General features: G+C 38.4%; 1 protein-coding gene and 1 long non-coding RNA gene across 3 annotated transcripts in view; one reads left to right on the top strand and one right to left on the bottom strand.

The window, feature by feature from the left end:
• The window catches only part of LOC109369903 (uncharacterized), a 93,989-nt gene extending 72,131 nt beyond the window's left edge, over positions 1–21,858 (top strand). Inside the window, exon 3 of the long non-coding RNA XR_002119550.3 lies at positions 21,715–21,858. This is a non-coding gene — a long non-coding RNA (uncharacterized LOC109369903). The remainder of the gene's footprint in view (positions 1–21,714) is intronic.
• SLC6A1 (solute carrier family 6 member 1) lies at positions 587–21,848 on the bottom strand. 2 transcript variants are annotated; one of them, XM_019620014.3, is made up of 14 exons: positions 21,614–21,848; positions 20,745–20,876; positions 19,261–19,361; positions 18,005–18,114; positions 17,757–17,889; positions 16,487–16,621; positions 16,269–16,372; positions 15,826–15,950; positions 13,264–13,376; positions 12,143–12,274; positions 11,520–11,622; positions 10,244–10,344; positions 8,002–8,169; positions 587–5,093 (listed from the first exon to the last, which is right to left on the bottom strand). In XM_019620014.3, the coding sequence occupies exons 1-14, from the start codon at positions 21,846–21,848 to the stop codon at positions 4,989–4,991; spliced, it is 1,797 nt and encodes a 598-aa protein (XP_019475559.1). In that variant the 3' UTR covers positions 587–4,988. The 2 variants fall into 2 exon arrangements, with proteins under 2 accessions (XP_019475559.1, XP_085091905.1); XM_085235779.1 differs by lacking the exon at positions 587–5,093 and adding an exon at positions 5,863–7,765.
• Positions 21,859–24,043: the final 2,185 nt, after the last annotated feature.

Here is a 24,043-nt window from a genome sequence, read left to right as displayed (position 1 = left end):
AGATTGTGTGCACCTGAATGCATTGCCTTGCCACTGGGCTGTAACTCTAGTGCTGCCAGCCACCCTCAGCCCCTCCCCTCTTGAGAACCAGCCAACAGTGGTGTTGTGTGATTTTAATAGTTAATTGTAATAATTCCATTTTGGCCTGAGCAGAGCAGAACAGAAATAATCAGGCTTAAAACAAACAAAAAACCCAAGAGCAACATAGAGTTATTTTAGAATAAAAGCACACGTAGCTGAACTAATACTCCTGACGAACAAGGACATGGCTTTCTCTCAGGGCATCCTGCAGTCCTGTAGGGAAGATGTGACCTTATTTGCATTCTTCTTGTTGAATTGCTGTTGGGATTTCTGCAGCATAGCAAGGGAAAATTCCTCCGGGAGAGTATGGAAATATCACAGCACTAACACAACATCCTTCAACTAGGTTCCTTTTCCTCAGCCATGTTTTGCCCCTTGCATTGCTCTCTGGCCAACCACCCAGCACTAAATGCATCCCCTTCTCTCAAATGCAACTCTCATCCTTTTTCTTACAATATAGCCCGAAAGCAGCAGATGATGAATACAACACATAATGCTGATGAAATAAATTTTAAAGATGGTTTAATTTTTTCCTTTGATTTCAAAACCATTGAAGTTGCTCCTTTCCCCATTTCCAGAAATAAAAATCTGTGATCTGCCTTATGTGTTCTCCCCTTCCTCCCCAACCTTTTTTAAAAAGCAGAACAAGGACTGGCCCTCCCCTTGTACTTGCACGTTTGAGTGCTCCTTTCCAAGGGCAGCACTTTGAATTTGAAGTTTATGATTTTGGATGCTTCTATCATAAGCATTTTCAATTCTAATCATGTTCTCTAAATTGCTTAGACTTTTTCCCAGCATGACGTCCTGCTCCAATTTTCTACTTAGATAATTAAATTCAGAGCATTCAGCTCCTCAGCAGAGGTATCACATTAGACCTAGATGTAAGACAAACTGCTGTGGAACTCACATGACATTGTCTCTCTTGTCAACCAACAGAGAGAAAAATGGCTTTTGTAGCAACGTCTCTATAGCTGTTTAGGATAAGATCGCTGTTTCACCGGCCCATTGGTTTCAGCTTTGCTTCAGTTGAGGGTTAGAAATCAGTGAATTCAGGTGCTGCAGCTCTTGCCCCATTGCCTCAGCAGAAAGGTACCTGATGAAGCTTTATTTAAAATCAAGGCTTGTTACTACGGCTGCTCAGAGGTCCTGGTCTGCCTTCTTCCTACAGGAGTGTTAAAGAAGCAGGATACCAGGCAGTGCTGTTAGCTGCAGATTGTGTCTTTACGAATCAAAAGCATCACTTTGAGTTCTAGAAAAGCAGGTGAAGAAAAGCCTTTTTGTGAGGGGAGTGGATTTTTATCTTCTGGTCCGACCTCCTGTGTTGTCCTGGTGAGGCTGTAGCGTGCAGCTCCGAATTTCTTGACTGTGGCAGACCCCATGGACTGCAACAGATGCAAGCACAGCGTGCAAGTGCTCAGCAGTCCTTCTCTCAGTAGGAAAGGCAGTGGCAAGAGCAGATAGATGCAGGTGTTCTGCTATACCCCCAGCCCAGCATGCTGTCAGTTGGCCTCCTGTGTAGTAAAAAGTCAAAGTGCAGCAGAGCGCTCCATTAAACACCGCGTTTCCTCCAGTGCCATGGTTAAGCAGTTTCTCCACCAGTCTGAAACACACCAGCCACCATTCTGCTTGTAGGAATTTTCATGATGAACAGATAATTCTTAAAGCTTGAGTCTGATGAATTAATTACCTCGTTGCAACACATAGCTTTCACTTTTGGTATTTTAGCTGTTTTTGTTTCTCCAGCAAGCAGTGCCTTCAGTCTGGACATTTGTCTATGTCAGCTGCCCTAATTCCAATCCTGCCTGCCCCTCCCAGCCTTGTGCTTTTCCTGTGGAACATCCAACTTAATCTTGTGACAGCAAGACAGATGCACTGTGTATACCTATTGATTGTTATCAGAAGTTTGGTAAATGGTAGATTTCTCAGCAAAAGGAAAATTTCAAGGTTTTTTTCCTTGTTGCCTGTTGGAATAATATGTGTAGATCCAGACACCTAGACCTTAGGTCTTAGTTCATCAGGAAGTCAAAAACTAGCTGGAATTCCTACATACCACATGGAATTTAACACTTTTAAACATATACTCAGATCTTCCAGACAAAAATGCAGAACTGATTAAGTTTCAAATTTAACTTTTTGTTGGAAGAATGGGTAAAATGACCTATGCATTTGTTTTGGCTTTGTTTTCAAATTGTAGAATACTAAATCATAGAATATCTCTTTTCAGTTAGAGCCCAGTGAGAGACAGAGATGCAACTCTGAGAATAAGCATCACGTTGCTTGCTCTTCTGCTACAGACCATGTTTATCGTAATCAGGAATACTGTCACCATTTCAGCTTACTGTATAAAGCATGCATATACAAACTAAGTTATAGTAAGAGCATAATGGATTAAATATAAATGTCGCAAGTGTGATACAGCCTTCCGATATTTAAAAATAATAACCAAAACATTTAGAACTTACCTCACAGAAAACAAAACACTTGTTCATTTTGTCCAATGAAAGATTGCATCATTCTGAATTTAATGTATAATATAACCTTTATTCTTTTTCCTCTAAACTCTCGGAAACTTACATAACAATCGTGCTTTAATTATGACACCATTTATAGACATTTAAAATGCATCTTAATTTATAAATATTTTACATTTGGTCCATAGAACAGGTTGCAATTTACTAAATAATACTGTACTCTTTTAAACAGGCTCTGTATATATTTTTGAATATGTATATATTACATATATATTTTTATATAGAGATAGATTTGCTTGGTGTTCAGATAACTCCTTATTGCAAAAAGCATATATGATCATACAATAATCTTTTTTTCAGGGCAAGTACTACAAAAAGGATACAGCTATTCACAGTTTACACACAGTAGTTCTACAACACTATTTTGTGCTATGTGGTACGTTTGTACAGCTTTTTGCTAAAGAGCAGGTCTGTCAAACATCTGTCATAATTGTTTACAATCAAACATTAAATACTGCATTTTTCTTAGAACAACATGGGACTTGATTACATTAAACGATAAAGAGAAAGTTGGAATTTTTATCTTAGTCTAATGAAATTCACAATTATAATGTGTATGCATCATGTATAATGTGTGTGTAGGATGTATGCTTTTCCTCTAAATCCCAAAGACTTACAGGACTTTTGCATTTCAGCTATAGCCATTTAGGATGTAGCTTAGATCTCGTAATATTTTACAGTTGATCTATGTATGAAACAGATTAGAACCTACTGAACATACTCTGAGATTTTATGATGTAGTTTGAAATACATGTGTATTATATATATATTATTTCTACAATAATGTGCTTGACATTCTGAGAATAATACCTTATTGCAAGAACATGTTTGTCACCTTCAGACAAAAACAACGAAAAACCCAACATTCACAGTTAACGTTTTTCACGTAGTAGTTCTACATAAATTGTGCTATCTAACATTGTACGTTGCACAAAAAATTGCTGAAAAGCATGTTTCATTGCACAGTTCTGTCACAGTCATTTACAATCAAACATCAAATACTGCATTTTCCATAAACCTTTGTGTCTGTCATATAGCTGCCAAACAAGAAATGCCATACAGGGCTAACTACTGCATTTTCCACACAGAGAAAAACTTACACTAGCTGAATGGGGTTTCCAGCTACGTGGCAAATGCAGATGGAGCCCGGAGTGGAAAATTTTATATTACCGAAATAGCTTTCCCTCCTGCCTTCATCACCACAAATAATATGTAAATAAAAATAAAACTGTTTTCAAAGTGCTCATGATCCATATTTTATAACTTCCTTATTTGAAACTGTTACAGTTGTTTAATGGATTAAAAAAAAACAGTTGTGAAATTAAACCCTAAATTAGAATTACAAGGATAAGCTTCAATCTTTAAGCCATTGTTTTGGTTTCTATTTTGGTGGCAATGCAATAATAGCGTAATAATAACAGCATAACAAAAGCTCAAGTACTCTGAGCTTGAATTGCAAATACCCTGTTTTTCTTTTTTTTTCTTTTTTTTTTTTTTGCTGGGAGTATTTAAGAGCTCTTAAGAATTGGATGTTACTTCTCATCTTCCTAAAAAAAAAGTTAGAAGTCACATTTTTGCCTCTACATCTGCGATTCATGTAGTGCTGCTTCGCAGAGATGACGATTTTTTATAAGATAGAGTATATGCTTTTAAAAAAAAATCCACAATCTCTTGTGAAAATTATCCTGAAAGGTTAAGAACAGGTAGTGTTTACAGCCACGCTATGCTGCCTTGCTACAAATAGCCATATAATAACTTAATTTGTAGTAGGAACGTTTATAAAGGCTATGCCTACTGCGACTCTCAGTTAATTCAAAGAAGTCTCTCCCTGCTCAAATGGCCTTGACGAGAACAAATTTTAAGGGCAGACTTTTTCACTGCAAATCACTTGGTTACAAAATACGTCATTCTTTTGTACAAAACAACTCCAAACTTAATTTTACTCCTGCAAAGTCAGAAATAACAGTCTTGGGATTCAGTGGTAAGAAGTACTGATAAACTACTAAAAATCAGTAGCACAAAACTTCAAATAGTCGTGCTAAAAGGTAGATTAAAAAGGTTTTGCACATCAGTTTACAAATGCCAAGATATGCAACTATTGTTCCAAAAGGATAAAAACATTAACAGTCTGTGGATTGCCAGAGAACACAAAATACTGTCAACATCTGAGCTCGCACAATGGTTGGATCATACCTATGGCGATTCCCTTAGAATGGAGGTGACCTTTTTCCTTTTTTTTTCTTTTTTTCTTTTTTCTTTTTTTTTTTTTTGCCACTAGAGGTAGGTAATTATATTCTCAGACTTAAATTTGTGGTCATATTCAACCATATTTTTTGTTTTTCTGGAGTAGTATTTGTACTTTTGTAATACAGAAATTTAGATGTAGGCTTCTTTGTTTGCAGAGTTGCTCTGTTGGGCCTGATCCGGCCCATTTTCAGGATGACTGATGTCTTCACTGGGCTGAATCATTACTTGGATGCGCTGTTTAAGGAACAACAAAAAACGTGAGGCAGTCAAAAATCTGCTTCTAAACTTTTTCTTTTTTCTTTTTTTTTTTTTTAAAGACAATCACTGGCTAGGTATTGGAGCTGAGGTGAAAAAATTCCGCCCATCTCCTAAGGTCCTATATATACTGGTCTCGTATATTGAAAACATTATCAAAAATACTATTGATATTGAGCATGTCACAAAATAGCCCAGTCCAATACAATAAGAAAATTTACTTATGTTAGGTAAGGCTATGCTTAAATGGCTCATGTACTGAGATTTGAACACAAACTCTTCCAATATCTTTGCTCCGTAAGTTTTCTGGAATGGGAGCAAAACCAAATTATCTTAGTCTTGTTTCTATGCAGAAAGAAGAGGAACATGGATCAGAGTGAGGAATGGCATGAAGTTTAGTCAGTCTGTATCTATTTTGAGCAGTTTGAACTGTGCTCTGTAGGAGACATGACAGCAGGAGTTGAAAGACCACATGTACCATGGTACATGTTATATGCACTGGGCACGTTCAACTGAGTATGCCTAAGGGAAAGAAATCTGGGGAGACTGTAGCATGGAGTAGGAGAGGCAAGACTCTGTTGCAAGGGCACAGGTTAAACAGTGCAGACAGGTTAAACAGTTTGCAGTTGGCAACATGGTGGTTCTCAGAGAAGTGATGGTGACCCCCTCAATGGGTCAGAAAGATGAAAGAGAATCAGTTGCAGCTTCTATGAGTTACTACCTCTAAGAATACAAAAGGTTAGGTAGATTTGTGTTTATGATCTTTTTATTTCTGTTTGGTCTCTCCTAGTCCTTTTGTGTTCTCCAGTCATGAAGCTCATCTGTGTAGCTCACACCTGTACTGAGGAAGGGAGTCCACTTTTCAATGACAAAGCATGTGACTGCCATGTTTTCTATTATCTAATGATCACAGAAACATAGAATAACTTAGGTTGGAAGGGAGCCTTAATAATCAAACTCCAATTCCCCTGCCATGGGCAAGGTTGCTAACTATTAGATCAAACTGCCCAGGGCCCCATCCAGCATGGCCTTGAATGTCTCCAGGGATGGGGCATCCACAATTTCTTTTGGGAACGTGTTCCAGTGCCTCACCACCCTCTGAGTAAAAACTTTCTTCCTAACATCTAACCCAAATATCCCCTCTTTCAGTTTAAAGCCATTCCCCCCTATCCTATCACTATCAGACTGTGTAAAAATTCATTCCCCTTCCTGCTTATGAGCTCCCTTCAGGAATATAGCTGGAAATTGAGGTCTCCTTGGAGCTTTCTCTCCACCAGGCTGAACAAGCTCAGCTCCCTCAACCCTTCTTCACAGGGGAGGCGCTCCAGCCCTCTGATCATCTTCACAGCCTTCCTTTGGACCAGCTCCAACAGCTTTGAATCCTTTTTGGGTTGGGGGCCCAGGCATGGATGCTGTACTCCAGCTGGGGCCTCACAAGGACAGAATAGAAGAGAACAATCACCTGCACTCTGTTGGTGAAAACATTTGTCAATGCATTCAAAATTTGAAAATCATTCAAATGCCTTCACAAATGGAACCTTAATCTACAGGAAGACTGAACTGAGGAAGTTCTATTGTGGTCTTACAATCTTGGCAAGGAAAGAATTATTGATATAAGGGCAACAATTGTCCATTTGCACATAAACATTTTTGTAAGACCAAGATAAAGATACTGAATAAGTAGGAGTAAGAAAAAGCATATGTCAGTAATAACAGAAAATATTTTACAGAAATCTCTGAAGCATTGCTAAGTCTTCTAAAATTTTCTGGAGAGAAATATTTGGATACAGGTCTGAGCAACTCATGAGCCATTACCCATCAATTCTGCTTACGATCATCTGCCTCTTTGCAAGAATGGCTTTGTCAGCTGATTTTAGAATATTCCAGAAATTCTGACAAAATCATTTTGACACATAGTCATGGAGGACAGAGTTGTGTGTTTCAACTGAAGTGTCTCTTATACACAGAATAAGACTATTGCCTGGGGAGAGAAAACTAAGGATGCACACACTTCAAAAAATTAAGGAGGACAATTGACAATTAAACAGTGTACTGGTCAGTAACCCTATTAGCATTTCACACTGTCATCGGCATTTCCCTGAGGATCTTAAAATGGATTTAAGCCATAAGAAGCCTCTGTCACATGGGGAGTGTCATCTCCTTTTTAACAGATGGAATAAGGACTCAGGGAGAAGCTAAGAGCAGAATACGATGAGAAGAAAATGGCTTCTAATGTTCTTCAATAAAGTAACTCTTAATAGTTTTAATAGAAATCCTTTAATTGAGAACTAACAGAAGATGCAGCATAATCATGAGATACATTTGAGATTTTTACTTGTACTTTTTCTCAGATGCAATACAATCAGGCAGCCATTATAGCTTTCAACAGGCAAAATGTAGAACAGAAGCTCAAATATTTGACCGCATTGCAGGGAGACGCTGAACAGATTCACTATGAGCAAATTCAGGGAAATCAAGAGCTGCAATGGTTCACTTCTAAGAGTTTGACTCCTATTCCTTTCAGCATCACCTGCTTTGATAGATGACAGCATGTCTTGCATTAATAAGGACAAATTTGCGTGTTTTGCAAACTGCTACTTTTTTCATGAGCATGAAGAGCTGAGGTGCAAAGCGTCTGGAATTGTCAAAGCCTGGAAATAAGGACCACACTTAATGTGGGGAAAAGTGTTGAATAGCAGACCATATAGACACTGTCTTGTCTATTTAGTATATGTTTTTATACTTCTCATCCTGATGCAAAATAACTGGCTCAGTTAGTGACTCCACAGAAAGGATATAACTAGAAAATAAGTGCTCAGCAATCTTTTGTCAGTGTGCACAGGTTTTACAGGATTCAATCACGCAGACAGGAAAAAGAGATACTTACCTGTTTCAAGGAGCCTTTCAGAGTAAGAAACATGTATGCCATATAGCCTGGTATCAGCACCATAGAAGACAAAGCCATGAACCAGCCAACCCCTTGGCCCCATTTTGGGAAAACATAACTTCCCATTGTGAGAGGAGTCATTTGGACAGCACTGAAGATAAACACTCCCTGCAAAACAGAGCGGGGAGGTGGGAGGGAGAGAGAAGATTTGTTGAGTGTTTTACGTTCAAAAGTTTTTCTGGATTGATTGTTTCTACATCCAGGCACAGAGAAAAGGGCTCCTTAGTTCCCTGGGTATAGGGCAGCAGGCACTAGCTTGTAGCCTGCAGATCAGTCTTCCAGACAGACACTACAGAAAACAGGCAGATGTCAGCATGGTACAACTGATTGATTCCCTGCTTTCTTATTCTCAAGTTTGCAAATCTGCAAATATCTGAACTGTAATTCTGCAACTATTAAGTTTCTGGTTTCTACTAAGTTTCTCATTGTTTCAATACAGCTCCATTGCACTGGTCAGCAATGGACTCCTGTATTAAAAAGGTTCCTTAAAGCCTGGCTCTCTAGTATCTGGCCTCTCTAATATTTAAGAGTGCTTTGGTACTGTTTGGATCCTCCAAGCAAAGTCAGAAAATGAGGTCAGACAAAGTAGAACCTGTGGATCAGTAAGTGGTTACAGACAAGTCTTATAAACAATATCTCTTATGAAATTAAAAAAAAAAAAATACACTTCAATTTTTTTTAATAACAAGAGACTGGGAGATAGTTTACCTGGCTGCTTCTTACCAAATTAATCTTACTGCCTCGAGTTAACACTGTATTTTTACATATATAACGCTTATCTCGGGTAATTCAGGTATGCTGGTGATAGGAATCCACTGCTATTACTATAGTCCTTAGATAACCTGCACAAAATCAGAGGGAATAGGGCTACTGGGAAAGATGAGGGTTCTGGGGACTACTTCCCCAATATTACCTGCATGAATGTGTCTGCTGCAGCTGAACTGCAGTACTCGTGGGGTATTGTTTTTTTTTCTTTTTTTTTTTAGGGTTTTCAAATCTGAAATCATGGTATTTTTAACTTCAGGTTCCCAAAGCAGATTTCTGTCTCAGCCTGTACGCTAAATGTCTAAAACAGCCCACATCAGGGAAAACATGATAAACTGAATCAGGAAAGAAAGAATCATTCTCATCTCAGGTTCAGTCCTTGTGCAGAACATTTTCTCAGAGATCCCAGAGGAGATACAGACTGGCAGATTTTAGTTGCACATTACCACCACTTGTGACCTTGCACAGGACAAAAAATTACACTGAAGACCTTACAGGACAGGAGAAATTTGATTGATAGGTTTTATGTACAGTATTTCTCATCACCTAATAAATTAAATGTACTCTTTATTCTTTCCTGAACACTTGCTTTCAGAAAACGAAAACCTTCTTCATTTGTGTAGAGATGAATCAAAGAAGCCTCAGTCTAATAACCTTGTTGTGCCTCTCTTTAGTGCTGTTTGTTTACCTATGGTCTTTGGCTACCTACGTGGGAATATCAAGGAAATAGCAGCGAGAAGTATTATGCCAAGTATACTTGAAAACATTTTTAAATTGCATTTGGGCTTACTAAGTCTGTGTATTCAGCTTACATTTCTATACTTATTATTTCCAAAAGACACTGAATGGGTTTCAATGGACAAAGCTTAGAATCAGTAAAGGACAGTTCTGTGGTTTCCAACACACAAAATCCTTGCAAGGTTTGACAGAAAAAACAGTAGAAATGCCTTACAAATTGGGTAATATATTCTACAGAATCCCATGAAGGAAGAACATCAGCTTATAAATGTAATCTGTTGCCTGAATAGCTCTTCTAAAGGAATTCAGTTTTCATTATATGGCTTTTTTTTGTGTATATAGAGAATTTACAAAGATTGGCAAATTTTACTTCAGAATACGAGAAATGGTCAAAATTTGTTTCTTACTTCTGTGCCAATGAACTGTGCTTTTGACTAATAAGCATTTCCAGAGGACTAATACAAATCTTGAAATTGTGCAGCGTTTCTTTCTTAGTGCACAGGCCTCTTCTAAAGACAAGGGGTTTTGCCTATTGCCTCCAGTGGAATTGCTCACATCCTTAAGTAAAGGATGAGGTCAGCTCTGGTATGAAACTACAGGGGTGGAAATGACAATAGCGTAGTGCATAGTACACCTTGTGTATCTCTCTTAAACCATATTATAAAAGTTTGTTTCTTACTGCCACAATGATTGGAGTAAAAAATGACCAGCAGAGTTTCCACCAGATGCAGGGTCTGTATCCCACCATCTCTTGGATGTTGTCATAAAATCTATTAACACCTAAATATAAAAATAAGAAACAATATAGAAATTATCACATAACTGATTCAATTGAAAGCTCAATGTTTTTGAGAGAGACTGTCACAAATGAAGTAGTATATTTGGAAGCTCTATACAGACCTCAATAAACATAATATTTCACCTACTGGAATGGGAAATAAATGTGCAAATTCATAAGAACCAAAATCATTTTTTCCCCTCATTTTTCAAAGCCACAATTAATTAATCTACTACCAGTGAAAATGTTCCTCTGCAAAGACAGAGGAAGTCCATACAATAAATTGGTCTTAGAAGAAAGAGATATTTAGAATGATATTTTACAAAATAAAGAAAAAAATAAATCCATACTACCCTTAGCCAGCAGCACAGGCTTCACTTCGTGGAGTGTATGTTCACCATATACATGCAGAGCTGCATATGAAATCAAAGAGTAGCCTAACCCTTCTGTTGCTGCTGCTATCTGCTAACAATCCATCACCTTCCAAAAGGTATATGTACTGTATTATTTATAACTTCCTATTGGATTTCTTTATTACTTAGCTGGTGCATTTTCCATTCACATTTGTAGGATTTATAGGATGTTTATAAAAGCTGTTTCCTCCTCTAAGGCTATATAAAGACAGCAGACAGACTCCAGTTATCTCTGAATCAATTCTGTAATACAACCTAACATTCCTTAGTAACCATGGTCCTTAGACTAGCTAATACAATTAATGTCAACATTAACATACAAACACTACGGAAAGAATATCACATTATATATATTTCTTCATCTTTAAACACAGAGCTCATCAGCCCAGACTTCTGAATATTTTAGAGCAGTTATGCAAGACAGAATTGAGCAAGGAGCCCGCCTCTCCCTCCAAGATCCTAAAGTAACAGAATCATTTCTGGAAAAGAAACATTACAAGGTACAAGAGACCCAAGTCATTACATTGACAGAGGGAAACAAAAAAAAAAAAAAAAAAAAAAAAAGGAAAAAAGATGTCACTTAGTGTTCCTGAAACACCCAGCATCTAATCATTTTGAGGCTGATACACAGGGTGTTTTAAAGAGGCAGGAGTACCTTACACCAACCACCTTGGAGTCCTTAGTGGAGTTACGTGCACACAAAGCAAGGCCAGTTTCAATTCCAGCCTCAAATGTGGAAAAAAACAAACAAAAAACTTGTTTACCATAGCACCAGGATATGGAGATGCACTCAAAGAATACAAGGAACAAGAGACTCATCCCACTGGCAGAGTAGTAGTCAAAAAGCTTAAACACGTAGATTCCGCCCTAAAACACATAAGAAGGAAGTGTTAGAATAAGTATTAAGGACTCCAATCTCAAAATGGATTAAAATGCAAGCTAAAAACCAACAGTGGAGCATAGGTTACAATGTAAATTAATTAATGTTAACAGCTTGAAGTCTTCTAACGCATGAGTCAGTACTGACAAGAATTAGATTAGAGCTAGAATTCAATTAACTGGTTTGATTTCACTTTACTCCTTTTTGTTCAATAATTCAGACAATTCCCTCAATCTTTCTGCAATCTACTAGATCACAGGAAGTAATGGAGAGCATCTCTAGTTAGCACTTCTTGAACCGTAAGAGGAATTGTGGATCTGAGCATTTTCTTGTCACATGAACTATTCAGCAAGCCTCAGTGCATCCAGGCATACAGAGACTGTAACCTGTAAGCTAATGTCTGCTTCCTGAAGCCTTTGCAGAGATTCTAGGCGGGGACGGTGGAAGAGGGAAATAAAGCAGATATGGTACAGCAGAAATAAGAACACATTCTTCTACTGAACGTACCTGAGTAATGTTGGACAGCCCTATCAGATAGGAGACAATACACACAACAGCAATGAAAATTTCCCTTCGATTGCGCAGTAACTTTGGAAATTCATCCACCAAAGCTGTTATGAATCCTTCGACAGTGCAGAACTGCAAGTAAATTTAGAAATAAAATACAACGTGATGCATTGCAACTGCAGGATTGGGTCCAGGGGAGGAGTTTTTAATAACACTCATCATTGGCCTAAGGCTGCATCCATTAAATGATAAAGGAAAATTCATTTGACTGCAGAGGAAGCAGTGCTTCTGAATATCCTTGTTTCTGTCTGAAAAGATCTATGCAAAAAGATTTCCAGCTTGAAAAACATTCAACATTCGAAAGTATGACCTATAGCATGTGCTTAACAACATAAAGTGCTCTTTCTTGTGATGGAAGCCTACACTTGAAGGCTTTGGTCCACAGATCTATCAAAAACCTAGACTTCTTCCATTATTTACTTACATATATGAAAGCCAATAGACTCAAAAAGTCTGATCAGATTTGTGCTTCAGAGTGAAGACTAGAGACACAAGATTGATTCTAAAATGTTATAAAGCAGATACTTTCTGCAGCTCCAGAAAAGTCAATGGAATGGTAATATTTTTACTGAGAATGTGGTCCTCCAAGTATTTTTTTTTCTATAATCAAAATGAATATGTTTTACTAATTTCCAACTGTGCAATCAGAGTTTTACCGATATTTACAGTTCTTACAAATCGTAGGGCATGAAGTCACCTTTCAGAAATACTTGTGCTATTTAAATCTTGTAAAAAAATATCTCAACGTTTCCTAAGTTCATTAACAACTCAAAAGTATTTTAATGTTTTGATTGAATGGTTGAGAATCCACATGAAGATCCTCTGTTTGCAGAATAAATTGTCTGTTTATTTGGCATACGATTCCAACAGGTCATGAAAAATGAAAGGCTCCTCCAATTTTTTCCCTCCTTGTTATCTCCTACTGTTTATCTGACTATACCAGAAGCAATGCACCAATAACAGCTGGCAATGTGGAAAGCACAGAGCAAAGCCAACATTCTACCATACGGTTGTGGAAAATTCATCTTCTTTACTGTTAATAATTTTTACGCCAATATTACCTGACTGTCAATTCCAAGCATTAGCAGCATGGAGAAGAACAGTATTGCCCACAAGGGAGAAATTGGTAACTGTGTCACTGCTTCTGGATAAGCTAGAAATGCCAGTCCAGGACCTGGTAGGAGAAAAAGGATAGAAAATGTCAATGTGATTGACTGGGTTCCAGGATTATCAACTCCTGTTGATACATAGGTTTATCTGAATGACTTAGTCATGGATGCAGCATCTGATGCAACAGGGATTTCGGCTTAAATGGTGTTCATTGTGCAGTCAGTGCACACATCTTGCATTAAAAAACAAACCAAAATAAAAACAAAACCCAAAAAAAACCCAAACCAACCAAGGAAAACACCAGATACAGTTCAGAAGTCACTCCTGGGAGACACCTTTGTATAGTAAACAAGGAATGTTATCCTTGGTGAGGAATATATCTTCAGTTAAGGATTCTCTTCCTCTGAAATAATTACTAATGGCTTTAATCTTCTGCTCTGCATCAAGTATTTCAATGGAGGAACAAAGCTCAGAAATGGAGAAGACACTTTCCAGCACTTACAGTATTTCCATTTGCTTCGTACCATGAATTCTCTTATAAAACACATTTTAATATGCTTTGTACTTGTAAATGGGTAAACATTTTCATTCACATTCCTAACAACTGCTGATGGGGGCAAAGTACTGGAAGAAGAACATAAATTTTTATTACAGAAGAAGAAACTTTTTGTTGCCACAGTATAGCTGGAGACCAGCTAATGTCAGCATAAGAGTGAAACTTGTAGAAACTAAATAATCACAGAAAGAAAATTAGTGAGTTTTACCTCAGGTGAGTATCTGATTTTTCGGCTTTCATTAAAAATGAGTCTGGCTGTGTTAACTGGTTGGACATACCTAGCTCTCAAACCAGTGAAGCAAGGACCAGCATTAGACACTTGAATTGTCAGAGCAAACACAATGCACATTTTGAAACTATTTCTAAGCAATAACAGATACGACTGAAATATGCATTCTAAGTAGCAGCACAGTAAACTTAAGATGACTATGTCCTTAATTTTACTGTTTACACATTCCACCAAAATGCAGCTACAGTCTTTAAAAACTATTGTTTTGTAAGACTATACAAAATACTGCAGAATAACATGTCTCATGGTGCTAAAATAAAGCATCAGTTTCTGAGCTTGCTAGGAAAAACAGAAGCTTAAAAGTCAAATTTCCAAGTGTCCTTTGTGATTAGTGGTCACCAGAGATCATATACATCTTTCTTAAGTCTGTTACCTTAGGTACTTTACAATAAGTTTTGAAGCTTAATGTGATATAAAAATATTGTTTTGTTTGCAGATATTGTTTTTATTTAATTACTACTGTGTCAAAACCAGATTATTTTACACACTATTGATGTCCCAGACATTTTTTTTCCATAGAATCATAGAATGGCTTGGGTTGGAAGGGACCGTAAAGATCACCCAATTCTAACCCCCATGCTACGGGCAGGGTTGCCACCCCTTAACCAAGCTGCCCAGGGATCCTTCCAATCTGGTCTTGATGCCTCCAGAAGTGGGGCATCCACAAACTCTCTGGGCAGCCTGTGCCAGTGCCTCACCGCTCTCTGAATAAAAAATTCTTTGCTAATATCTCATCTAAATCTCCCCTCTTTCAGTTTAAAAAACAGTGACAACAATGTATGCCGTAACATTTTTTGCCTTTTTTTTTCTTTTTAAAGACTATTTTTGGTGCTTAAATTCTCTCATTTTCATCAGTGATATTTGTTTGCTAGTACAGTAATATACATTTTGTCCACCAGACTTCCGACCATGCTTTCTGTTATCAGAACCCTCCCTGTGGCCAAAACTGCTAAATGAGTATTTGGTGCACCAGCTGGGTTAAGGTAACCATCTGCTCTGCTTCTGTAAGCTTCTTCTTCTGGAAGAAAGGCAAAGAACTGCAAAGTATACAGAATCTATCTATGGATCTATCGTACTGCCCTACATAAGGTTACTTTTCTAATAAAAGGTCCCGTAAAATTGGCTCAGAGTTGTAGTTTAACCTGTGAGAGGCTGATCTGCCTCAAAGGGTTTGACCTCAAGAATTTAAAAACCTAACCGAATTTGAGAATATATGGTCCTAAAACATAATGACCATAATTCCTCCTTTCAGGTTGTTTTTAAGAATTTCAGTAGCAAGAGGCTCTCAATCTGATGTCACAGCCAAGCTCTCAAACAGCTAACTGTGCTGCCACCTCTTATAAATGCAGTCCCTGTAAGCATATTCATTAGTATTCATTGCATCAACCCAGTATGCATTTCTGGCTGACCACTCTCCAACACTGAAGCTTTGCAAGCACTGAAGGCAGGCAGACTGTTAAATGTGAAATGATTTTGCTGGTGCTGCCTCAAGAGGTTTGAAACGCTGGTTGCAAGAGGGAGAGCATTAAGTGCAACTGAAATGACAGGGGGCAGAGGAATGCTTTGAAGGAGAGATTTTAAACAAATACGTGAAGCAGTTGAGATGCAATATACAAAGAAAAAATAATTGATGTCTCTCAAGAACTTAGAGAAATATATATTATGTACCTGATGCTGCAACATCTGCAATGGGCCTCTTTGTGACATTAGCCATGAATCCAACAATGGAGAAGATGACAAAGCCTGCAAACATGCTTGTGCATGAGTTTATGCAGCACACTATGATGGAATCCCTGAAATAAAGATAAGGTGTTTTAAGCAGTAAAGTAATGCTAATGCTCAGTATATTACTGTTTTTTCCTTCGAAAAGGTTTTGTGGATAGATTTAATGATTTTAGATTTCATAGAATGGGTTCCGTTTCACACTGGACAAGTCACATCTCTCTCATTAGTGTAAATGCAGTTCTACATCTCATTCTTACATACGTATAACATTTAATATTTACTTCGAGATTATGCATTAATTTAGAGATATAGGACCCAGAAAGATAGAATCCAACTCCAGCTGAGAGAGAAAAGTGCTACTGTAATATGTGCAGTCATCTGCTTACCTGTAAACATTATTGTGGAAAGGGTTGTAACTTCCAAGGGCAATCAGTGAACCAAGACCCAAACCGTAGGAGAAGAAAATCTGTGTGGCAGCATCCAGCCAAACCTGATGGCAAGAAATATATATATATTTTTAATTCATTTCTGTACTTGAAGAGCAAATCGTATGTCCGAAAGGTGAAGTTAGTGAAACTTTCGTTTACAAAGACTAGATATTTACCTCAGAGTCTGAAAGCTTACTGAAGTTGGGAGTTACATAGAACAAAATGCCTTCCTTTGCTCCAGGCAGCGTAACACCACGGAAGAACAAGATAAGCAGCATAACATAGGGATAAGTAGCAGAGAAATACACCACCTGATTTGAAGAAAAAAGACGTAAGTGTGGAAGAATCATCTGTGTTTGTTCAGGCATTTGCTCCAAAAAACTGAAGCATTTATCAATCACAGAATCAATCACAGAATCATTAAGGTTGGAAAAGACCGCAAAGATCATCCAGTCTAACCACCAACCCACCACCACCATGCTCATTAAACCATGTCCCTTAGTGCCACATCTATCAGCATCATTCAATCATCAGATGCCACGTGTTGTCTGACATAGACATCGTCCCACATTGTTAATGGACAAGGAAAAGCTTAGAGTGTAAAGAGCCTAATGCTGAACATCCAAAACACTGTGTCTTCAGTTCAGGCAGTTGTTGCCAACTTTCCTGGGTGAGCTAGAAGGCTTCTGCTTCTCTTTCTTGTGTTCAACAAGGGAGTTCCCCAAACCACAAGACTCATAGCTGCAGTATTCCTATCCTGCTTGTAGAATATCATCATTTTATTTCTCTTCTCAAACAGCTACTTTAATGTTTTTAACATTCTCATTTCATCATTATAACTGTCCTTCAGTGTCCAACTTTCAAATGCTGTTACCCTTTCATTCCTGGAGAAAGGTCGCTCACAATAATCTTCCTTCGATTCTGTTTTGTACTTAAAAACCAATCAGACTCAAAGAATATAGTATAGCATAGTACACAAGTACGTCTGTGGCCAGAACCATATCTGGCTCTCATTCAGCATAAGGAGGGAAAAGTTCTGGCATGCACTTTCAACAGTTACATATCTAAGTCCATCAAGAGTTGTTTAATAAATGTATACTTGTTACTGAAGCCAAAATGCTGCATCCTCACTCTACTACAATTCAAACTAGCCAGAATATTCACTTAAGGAGCAAGCAGATATATAATTAGGGATTTTACTACCTGGCAAAGCTAGGAAGTCTGTAAATGAGCACCCCAAACAAGATGGTCAGAGCAAGCTGTGGAGGAACAAGCCTTCTCAAAAAAATGGTGCTCTATCAATTCAAATAGCACAGAAACGCAATGCTTAACAGAACTGTCCCAGAAAACTGTCCCAGTGTGTCTTACCTGATAAATTTTCAAAATATTTTAGTAAAATAGGCATTTTAAATCAAAATATACTTACAGTATTTTTTTTTATCTTACCTTTCCAGTCCAGCCCACCCCCTTCCAGATACAAAAATAAACCAGAATCCAGGCAATTGCTAGAGTAATTGCTAGCGGCCATCGGATCTGCCCTGGTTTTTCCAATCCATCAGTCATTTGGTGCATGTTGCGCCTGGAAAAAGTAAACAGAACAGTATATTTGTCAGTTCAGAAGATGGTATATGAAATATAACAAGCTAATCCTTGCATATGCACAGAAATGGCATAGAGAAACATTCTCAGCTTACTCCCAGAATTCAACCACAGCGCTTGTCATGTTGGTGGTGTTTGCTAATGTATAATTGGAGAAGCAGCGGTCAGTGTTCCATGGGTTCTCACAGTGCTTCCAGGGAAGAGTCTATTTACAAAAGAGAAAGAGAAAATCCTAAACAGTCAAACAATTTTAAAGTAAGCATTACCCCAAGTATCTCATTTTACAGAAAAAGAAAGGAGAACTAATATATTTTGACTTCTGCAATGCATTGGTCTCCCTGTGGTGCACGTCTGCCATGTAAGTTATTTAACTTTATATCAATTACATGAATCAGATGTGGAAGTATTTCCTCCTTTCTTTACTATACCTGCTCAAATGCTTTGGAGTAGGCTATGTCTCAGCATGTTGGAATACATTGAGCAAAGTACAAGAAACAAGGGCAACACAAGGGACCTCCTGGAGGTCCTGTTACCTCTTGTTGCACATGTAATAAAAACATCATGATTACTTATCAGAGTTCAATTATCTCCTTTGGCCAAGGGACAGTTAGAAAAATGGACACGTGTAGAAAACAAAATTTACATTACGTTGTTATCTTTCTGAAATTCTAATAGACAGAGCCTATTTACATGCGTTATGTAATAGAGTGAATCTGATACAAATACAACATAGATTTTCTTGTGATGGCCAATCTTGGAAAACATTCTCACATAAAAAAAAAAACTCAAAAAAAAAAAAGAAAAAGAAAAAACAAACACAAAAACCCAACCTTTTACACACTAGAATTTTTCTCAGAGGAATGATTGGTTGCCTCTTTGTTGAAAGACAAGGTGATACTAGCACTCTTGTTAGCAATGCCAGGACTAGCAGTCACAAGCCTGAGCACAGATTCTCTGCATCTGCCTGGTAGAGAAGAAAGCAGGCATGCTTGTGATTGAATGGCAAACTGGTAATAAATTGAAACTAAAAGGGCACAGATGAAAGACCTGTGGCTCTGAAGATCAGGATCAGAAAATTTAAACAAATCAGTAAGAAAGGGAAGCCTAGGGCTCCAAAACAAGCTTTTATTGTGTTTCTCCATTGACACTCAGTTTTCTATTCTGCATTTCTCATGAAAGAAAAAAAAATTGAACTTTTAAAGAGTATGTCTTGAATAAAAAAATTCTTATCCTACTGATTTTTATGTATTTTGTGTAATCTCTCACCTTCACAGTGAGACAGTTTAATCAGCTAGCTACCTCACTTTGCTTTTCCTTGAACAAAATCCTTCCACTTCAACCCCATACTTACAGTTGTAAAGGAATTATACAGGTAATAAATGGCCCATGAAATAATCACAATGTAGTAAATATTTAGCCAAAAGGAAAGGACTGCAGCAGCTAGTCCCACACCTGCAAAAGAAGAAATAAAAGCAAGTAACTTTCTGTAATGGTTGTATGAGTGTCAGCGCAAGTGCTGCAGTTCAGTAGGACAAATGATGCAGACAGCATTTAGCAGATTCTGTAAGTTCAAATTCTAGAAGTACCTCTACAAAAAGATGGCTAATTGAGAGATGGCTGATCTAATTACTCAGTTACAGCGCCCAGTTCTCAGTGCAGCAGTAAGCAGTCACATCTGCTGCTGCTTAGATTTTACTGGAGTTTCTTACTTGAAGGGAAGAGAGCTAAATCAAATCATTCTCTGAAACAGCAGTACCACAGCAACTTCTGGCATATGCACGCAAACCGTGTAGAAGTTAAAAGACCAGTTAGCCCTTTAGTCCACTGTTGAAAGTACTTCATGCTTAGTATAATGCTATTTTGGTAGCTCAGGCTAAAGAAACAATTGTGTTCTGCAATCAGAATGTCCTCTTCTGCTCCACATGGAGACTTCTTAAGGGGCATTTTAAAAAGTTCAGGCTGATGACACTGCATGACACTAAACAGAAAGAAGTATTCAAAATAATGAGCGAAGTGAAGTCTATGCTTTGCACTGTACTCCCTACCAACATCAGTAACTCAAGCACAGTTACAATACTAATCTGTGAGAAATGTTTTAATCTACTTGTGTTTTCCAAACAAAAAATTTCCTAGCACAGAACCCATCCTAAAAAACCTTTTATCCCACCCTGTGCTAACCTTCAGTCCTATTGTGTGAAGTAATTTATAATTCAGCCTATAACTTGCTCTTTGGCTGGTCAGCAAGTCAACTCAGGAGCTCTTAAGTATCAAATGGTCTAGGATTAGAGGTTGGAAAGCACAGTATGTGACGCCTGTGGGTCTGTACAGAATCCAGGATAAAATCTTAAGGTTCTAGCACTGAGAAAACCAAACTAGCTGAAAATCTAAGCACAGAGTGATCTTTCTTTCAAGCAATCCAGATTGGAATTGCTAACTTTGAAGCGTCTGGCCTTCACATTTCAGTACAAAACAAAAGGAGATACAAATCTTCATGACCTGGAATAGAAATGTGGTTTATCAAAATGCTGTGAACCAAGGAACCAAGTTCTTTATCTGCTCAGACAGGCTGCTAGATTTTGAACTATCTTTGTGTGTTCCTAGCAAAAATGAGTTTTTAAATTTCACAAAATTAGTCTGTTGATGCCTATTTTTAAAGGGAAATGAATAATATCCTAGCTTGTCTCAAAATTGTTAGTTACACCTCATAAAATTAGGAGTTGCTGTAAAATACGGTTGTTTAAGTAGAAATGAAGATGAAGAAATGTCCATGCCCTGCCACTTCGTGTAACGTCTGCAACATGGAAAAACAGAAAGAAATACAAATTCATATTGTACCTTTGAACATTGGAGCAAGCTTCCACACTCCAAGGCCTCCTATAGATGTGTACTGACCAAGGGAACACTCCAAAAGAAACAGTGGCACTCCAGCAAAAATTAGAGTTAGGAAATAAGGTATCAGGAATGCACCTAAAAAGAAATAAGAAAAAGCCTATTACAGTGCAGAAAGCCACTACTGTTTCTAGTTTTTCCACCCCCACCACATCTGGAAAGAAACCCACAATTTTTCCTCTGAGGTGCAGCTTGCTAAAACAGCAAGTGAGAAGCACATGCACAGTTCTGAACCAGTATCTCAAGAGGTTTTTCTAAGGAGAAAAATGTCTCTCCCCATCATGTAAATACTTTCCATTTAAGTAAAAACCAAAATACAAAGGACCATGCATTTTGTTGTCTTCATCTATAAGAGCAGCACGCATATGGTATAAAGGCTTTAGCCAGAACGGGCTGCTTTCCAGCTGAAGCCAGCCTTTGATGATAAGCTCTGAGTAAGAGTTACAAGCCTTATGCAATCCTCTCAAACACTCAATCCAAAAGAGGGTTCTGAAGGGGTGGAGGGGAACGTGCTTCAATTCTTCTCTAATACCTTATGGTCTTTTATAAGCACTTGCCAATGAGACATTAAAATAAACTCGAGGGCACAGCAGACTTCAAAGCAGAGCGCCCTGCTCTGAGATGCTTCCAACCCTCACGATCTAGTTAGAAGCAAAGCAAAAAAAAAAAAAAAAAAAAAAAAAAAGCAACCCTAAAACCACAGATACTGCAGATGGAAAAAAAAACCTATATTGAAACAGATTTCTAATAATTTTTATGGTGAATACTAACATGCAGATATACCAAAAGTTGTAAGAAATAAAGAGCAAGCATACCTCCACCATTCTTGCCACAGAGGTATGGAAACCGCCACACATTCCCTAAACCAATGGCATAACCTACACAGGACATAAGAAAGTCAAATTTTCCTTTCCAGGTATCTCGATCCGGAAGGTCCGTCTTCTTCTTCTGCACTTTTACTACCAAAGTTTTAGGCTTGTCATTGGTGATCGAAGCATCAACTTCCGTGGAGATCTGCCCGTCGGCCACCTTCGTTCCGTTTGTTGCCATGTCTCGGGGCTTGGCGGGGGAGGCTCTGGTGGCCGCCGGACGAGGGATTTCAGCTCCGGTCCACGTGGACAGCAGCTTTGCGGCTCGCCGTGGCCCGGCCGCGTGTCAGCCCTGGGCGGCGGGCGCTGTGTTGCTCCGGGGTGCTCTGCAAGGCACAAGAGGGGCATTCAGCAGGGCCCGGCTGCCGGGGGTCCTACCAACAGCTGCGCTCTGCCCTCGGCTCAGTCTGCTTCCCACTGAGTCAGCGGGAAGAGACCAGAGCTAACGCTGTCCTCCAAACAAACGCCAAGCCATGGTTACTTATTTTTCATTTCCCTACAGTCTGCAGGAACTACAGACCCTGAGTCTACAGATAACTTATCCGAATATACCCACTGCATTGCACACGGCAGATATTTACTGCACGCTATGCTCAAAACACACAGTTGAGAAGCAGACATAACAAAAGCTGGAAAAGAGGCTGTTTGTGCACTCATAAATGAAGACTACTACGCTTAACCCTGATTCTTTGAGGACAGGAATAGAGTAATTTAATTGATTTTTACAAACGTTCTTCAACTCCGTGGGGTCAAGCACATATCCCTGCTTCTGGAGAAGATGAGTCAGTGATGAGTTTTCTCTTTAACAGCCCAGAATTTTTACACTGAAACTATTCCATTTAATCACTCTGCATTAAAAAGCTAGAGGATAATTCCCATGAGCGTAAAGTTTCTTTATGCATAGAAAGGTGCTACTATGGTTATGGTTGACATTAAATATCTACCAATAACAGTGACGTGAAAGTTATAAACTGTGCACGTTTCTCTGAACACTTTAATCTGAGACCCTCCCAAATGGATTTAAAATAAATCAGATTAAGCAACAGAACTTAATATTGGATAATGATGTTGGGTTTCCTATGTAGTTATAATTAGTCGTTAACATAATACAATGTTCTACTAAGTTTAATTTGTACATGCTTCAGTACAAGTCTGCAATAAGCATGCTTCAATTAGCTTAGTAATTCTTTCATCTGTCATTAGTGCTACTATACAATTTTCAAAGTTTAAATAAAGGAAAATAAAGGAAGCAAATGTTTCAGATCGCTTATTAAAATGCTTCTTAATCCTCCACAAATACAAGGACATACCTGGCAATTAAAAAGGACTTCAGCTGGAAGCTGAGGAAGAATCACCTGTTAAATTTGCTGGGGTGAGGATCGTGCTTATAAACTTCCTCTCTGTTCTACTTTAAGATTGACTGCAAAGGCGGAAAATCACTATAAGTACTTTCCTGTCCTCACAAGTCCTTCTGTGTATAAACATCTTCCCATTCCTGTGGGCTTTTCTGTGTATAGGCAGTCTTTCCTTTCCCTTTCCTGTGTTTTCCATATTTTTCTGCAAGCTTATCTAATTTTGTATACCAAATGCTATTTCTGTCTACAATGTAGGTTATTCTTAACATCTACTAGTCAGGAAATATGTATCTCTTAAGGAAAAACCATTAGAACTCCTAAAAGCAGAGGTGAGACTCCCAAAATCCATATATGATTTGAGAACACAGAGTTCTCAAAGTATTTCATGGCAATTTGTCCCCATCCTGTACAGTGCTCACCTTGATGCTTTCTACTGGGAGCAGGGTCCTCCAACCTTTAATCTCCAGCTTTCTCCACCAATTAATGAAAGCATTTACTTCTATTTTAGGGCTTGGGAAAACTTCCTTCTTGGGAGACATGGCTGGCACTGCATCTCTATCACAGATAAAAGGTACCCATATCTGAGGTGATGAAGTAGAAAAGGCCCCTATTTCAGAATTGCCATCTTGGGGGGGAGAGGAGGGGGAGAACATGAGATGCCAACCCATATCCCATCCCCCAATTCCCTTGGATTGATCCATGCTCTTAAAGAGAATGACATCATGCCTACATAAAAAAGCGCTATGACCGATCAGAGCTTAACTTCTTGAGGTTCTCAAAAATAGGACAGAATTAATCCAAGCAAATGTCAGAACTGCCAGCACAGAGACTCTTTACTCGAGTTAGTTGCTGCAGGCTTCCCTTGTGCCCAGAGAAGGCCCTCATGTCAGCAAGGTCCATCTGACCTAAGCACGAGTTCTCCACGCTGATTACAGAGCCAGGGCACACAGCTGACGTACATCTGCACAGCAAGTGTTTCCAGCTGGCTGAGCTGAAACCCATCCTTGCTAACCAAGTCTAA

The sequence above is a fragment of the Meleagris gallopavo genome, chromosome 14 (assembly GCF_905368555.1).
Source record: "Meleagris gallopavo chromosome 14, MGAL_WU_HG_1.1, whole genome shotgun sequence".
Lineage (NCBI taxonomy): Eukaryota > Metazoa > Chordata > Aves > Galliformes > Phasianidae > Meleagris > Meleagris gallopavo.
The sequence above is the reverse complement of the archived record's forward strand: the minus strand, read 5'-3'. Positions and strand labels throughout refer to the sequence as shown.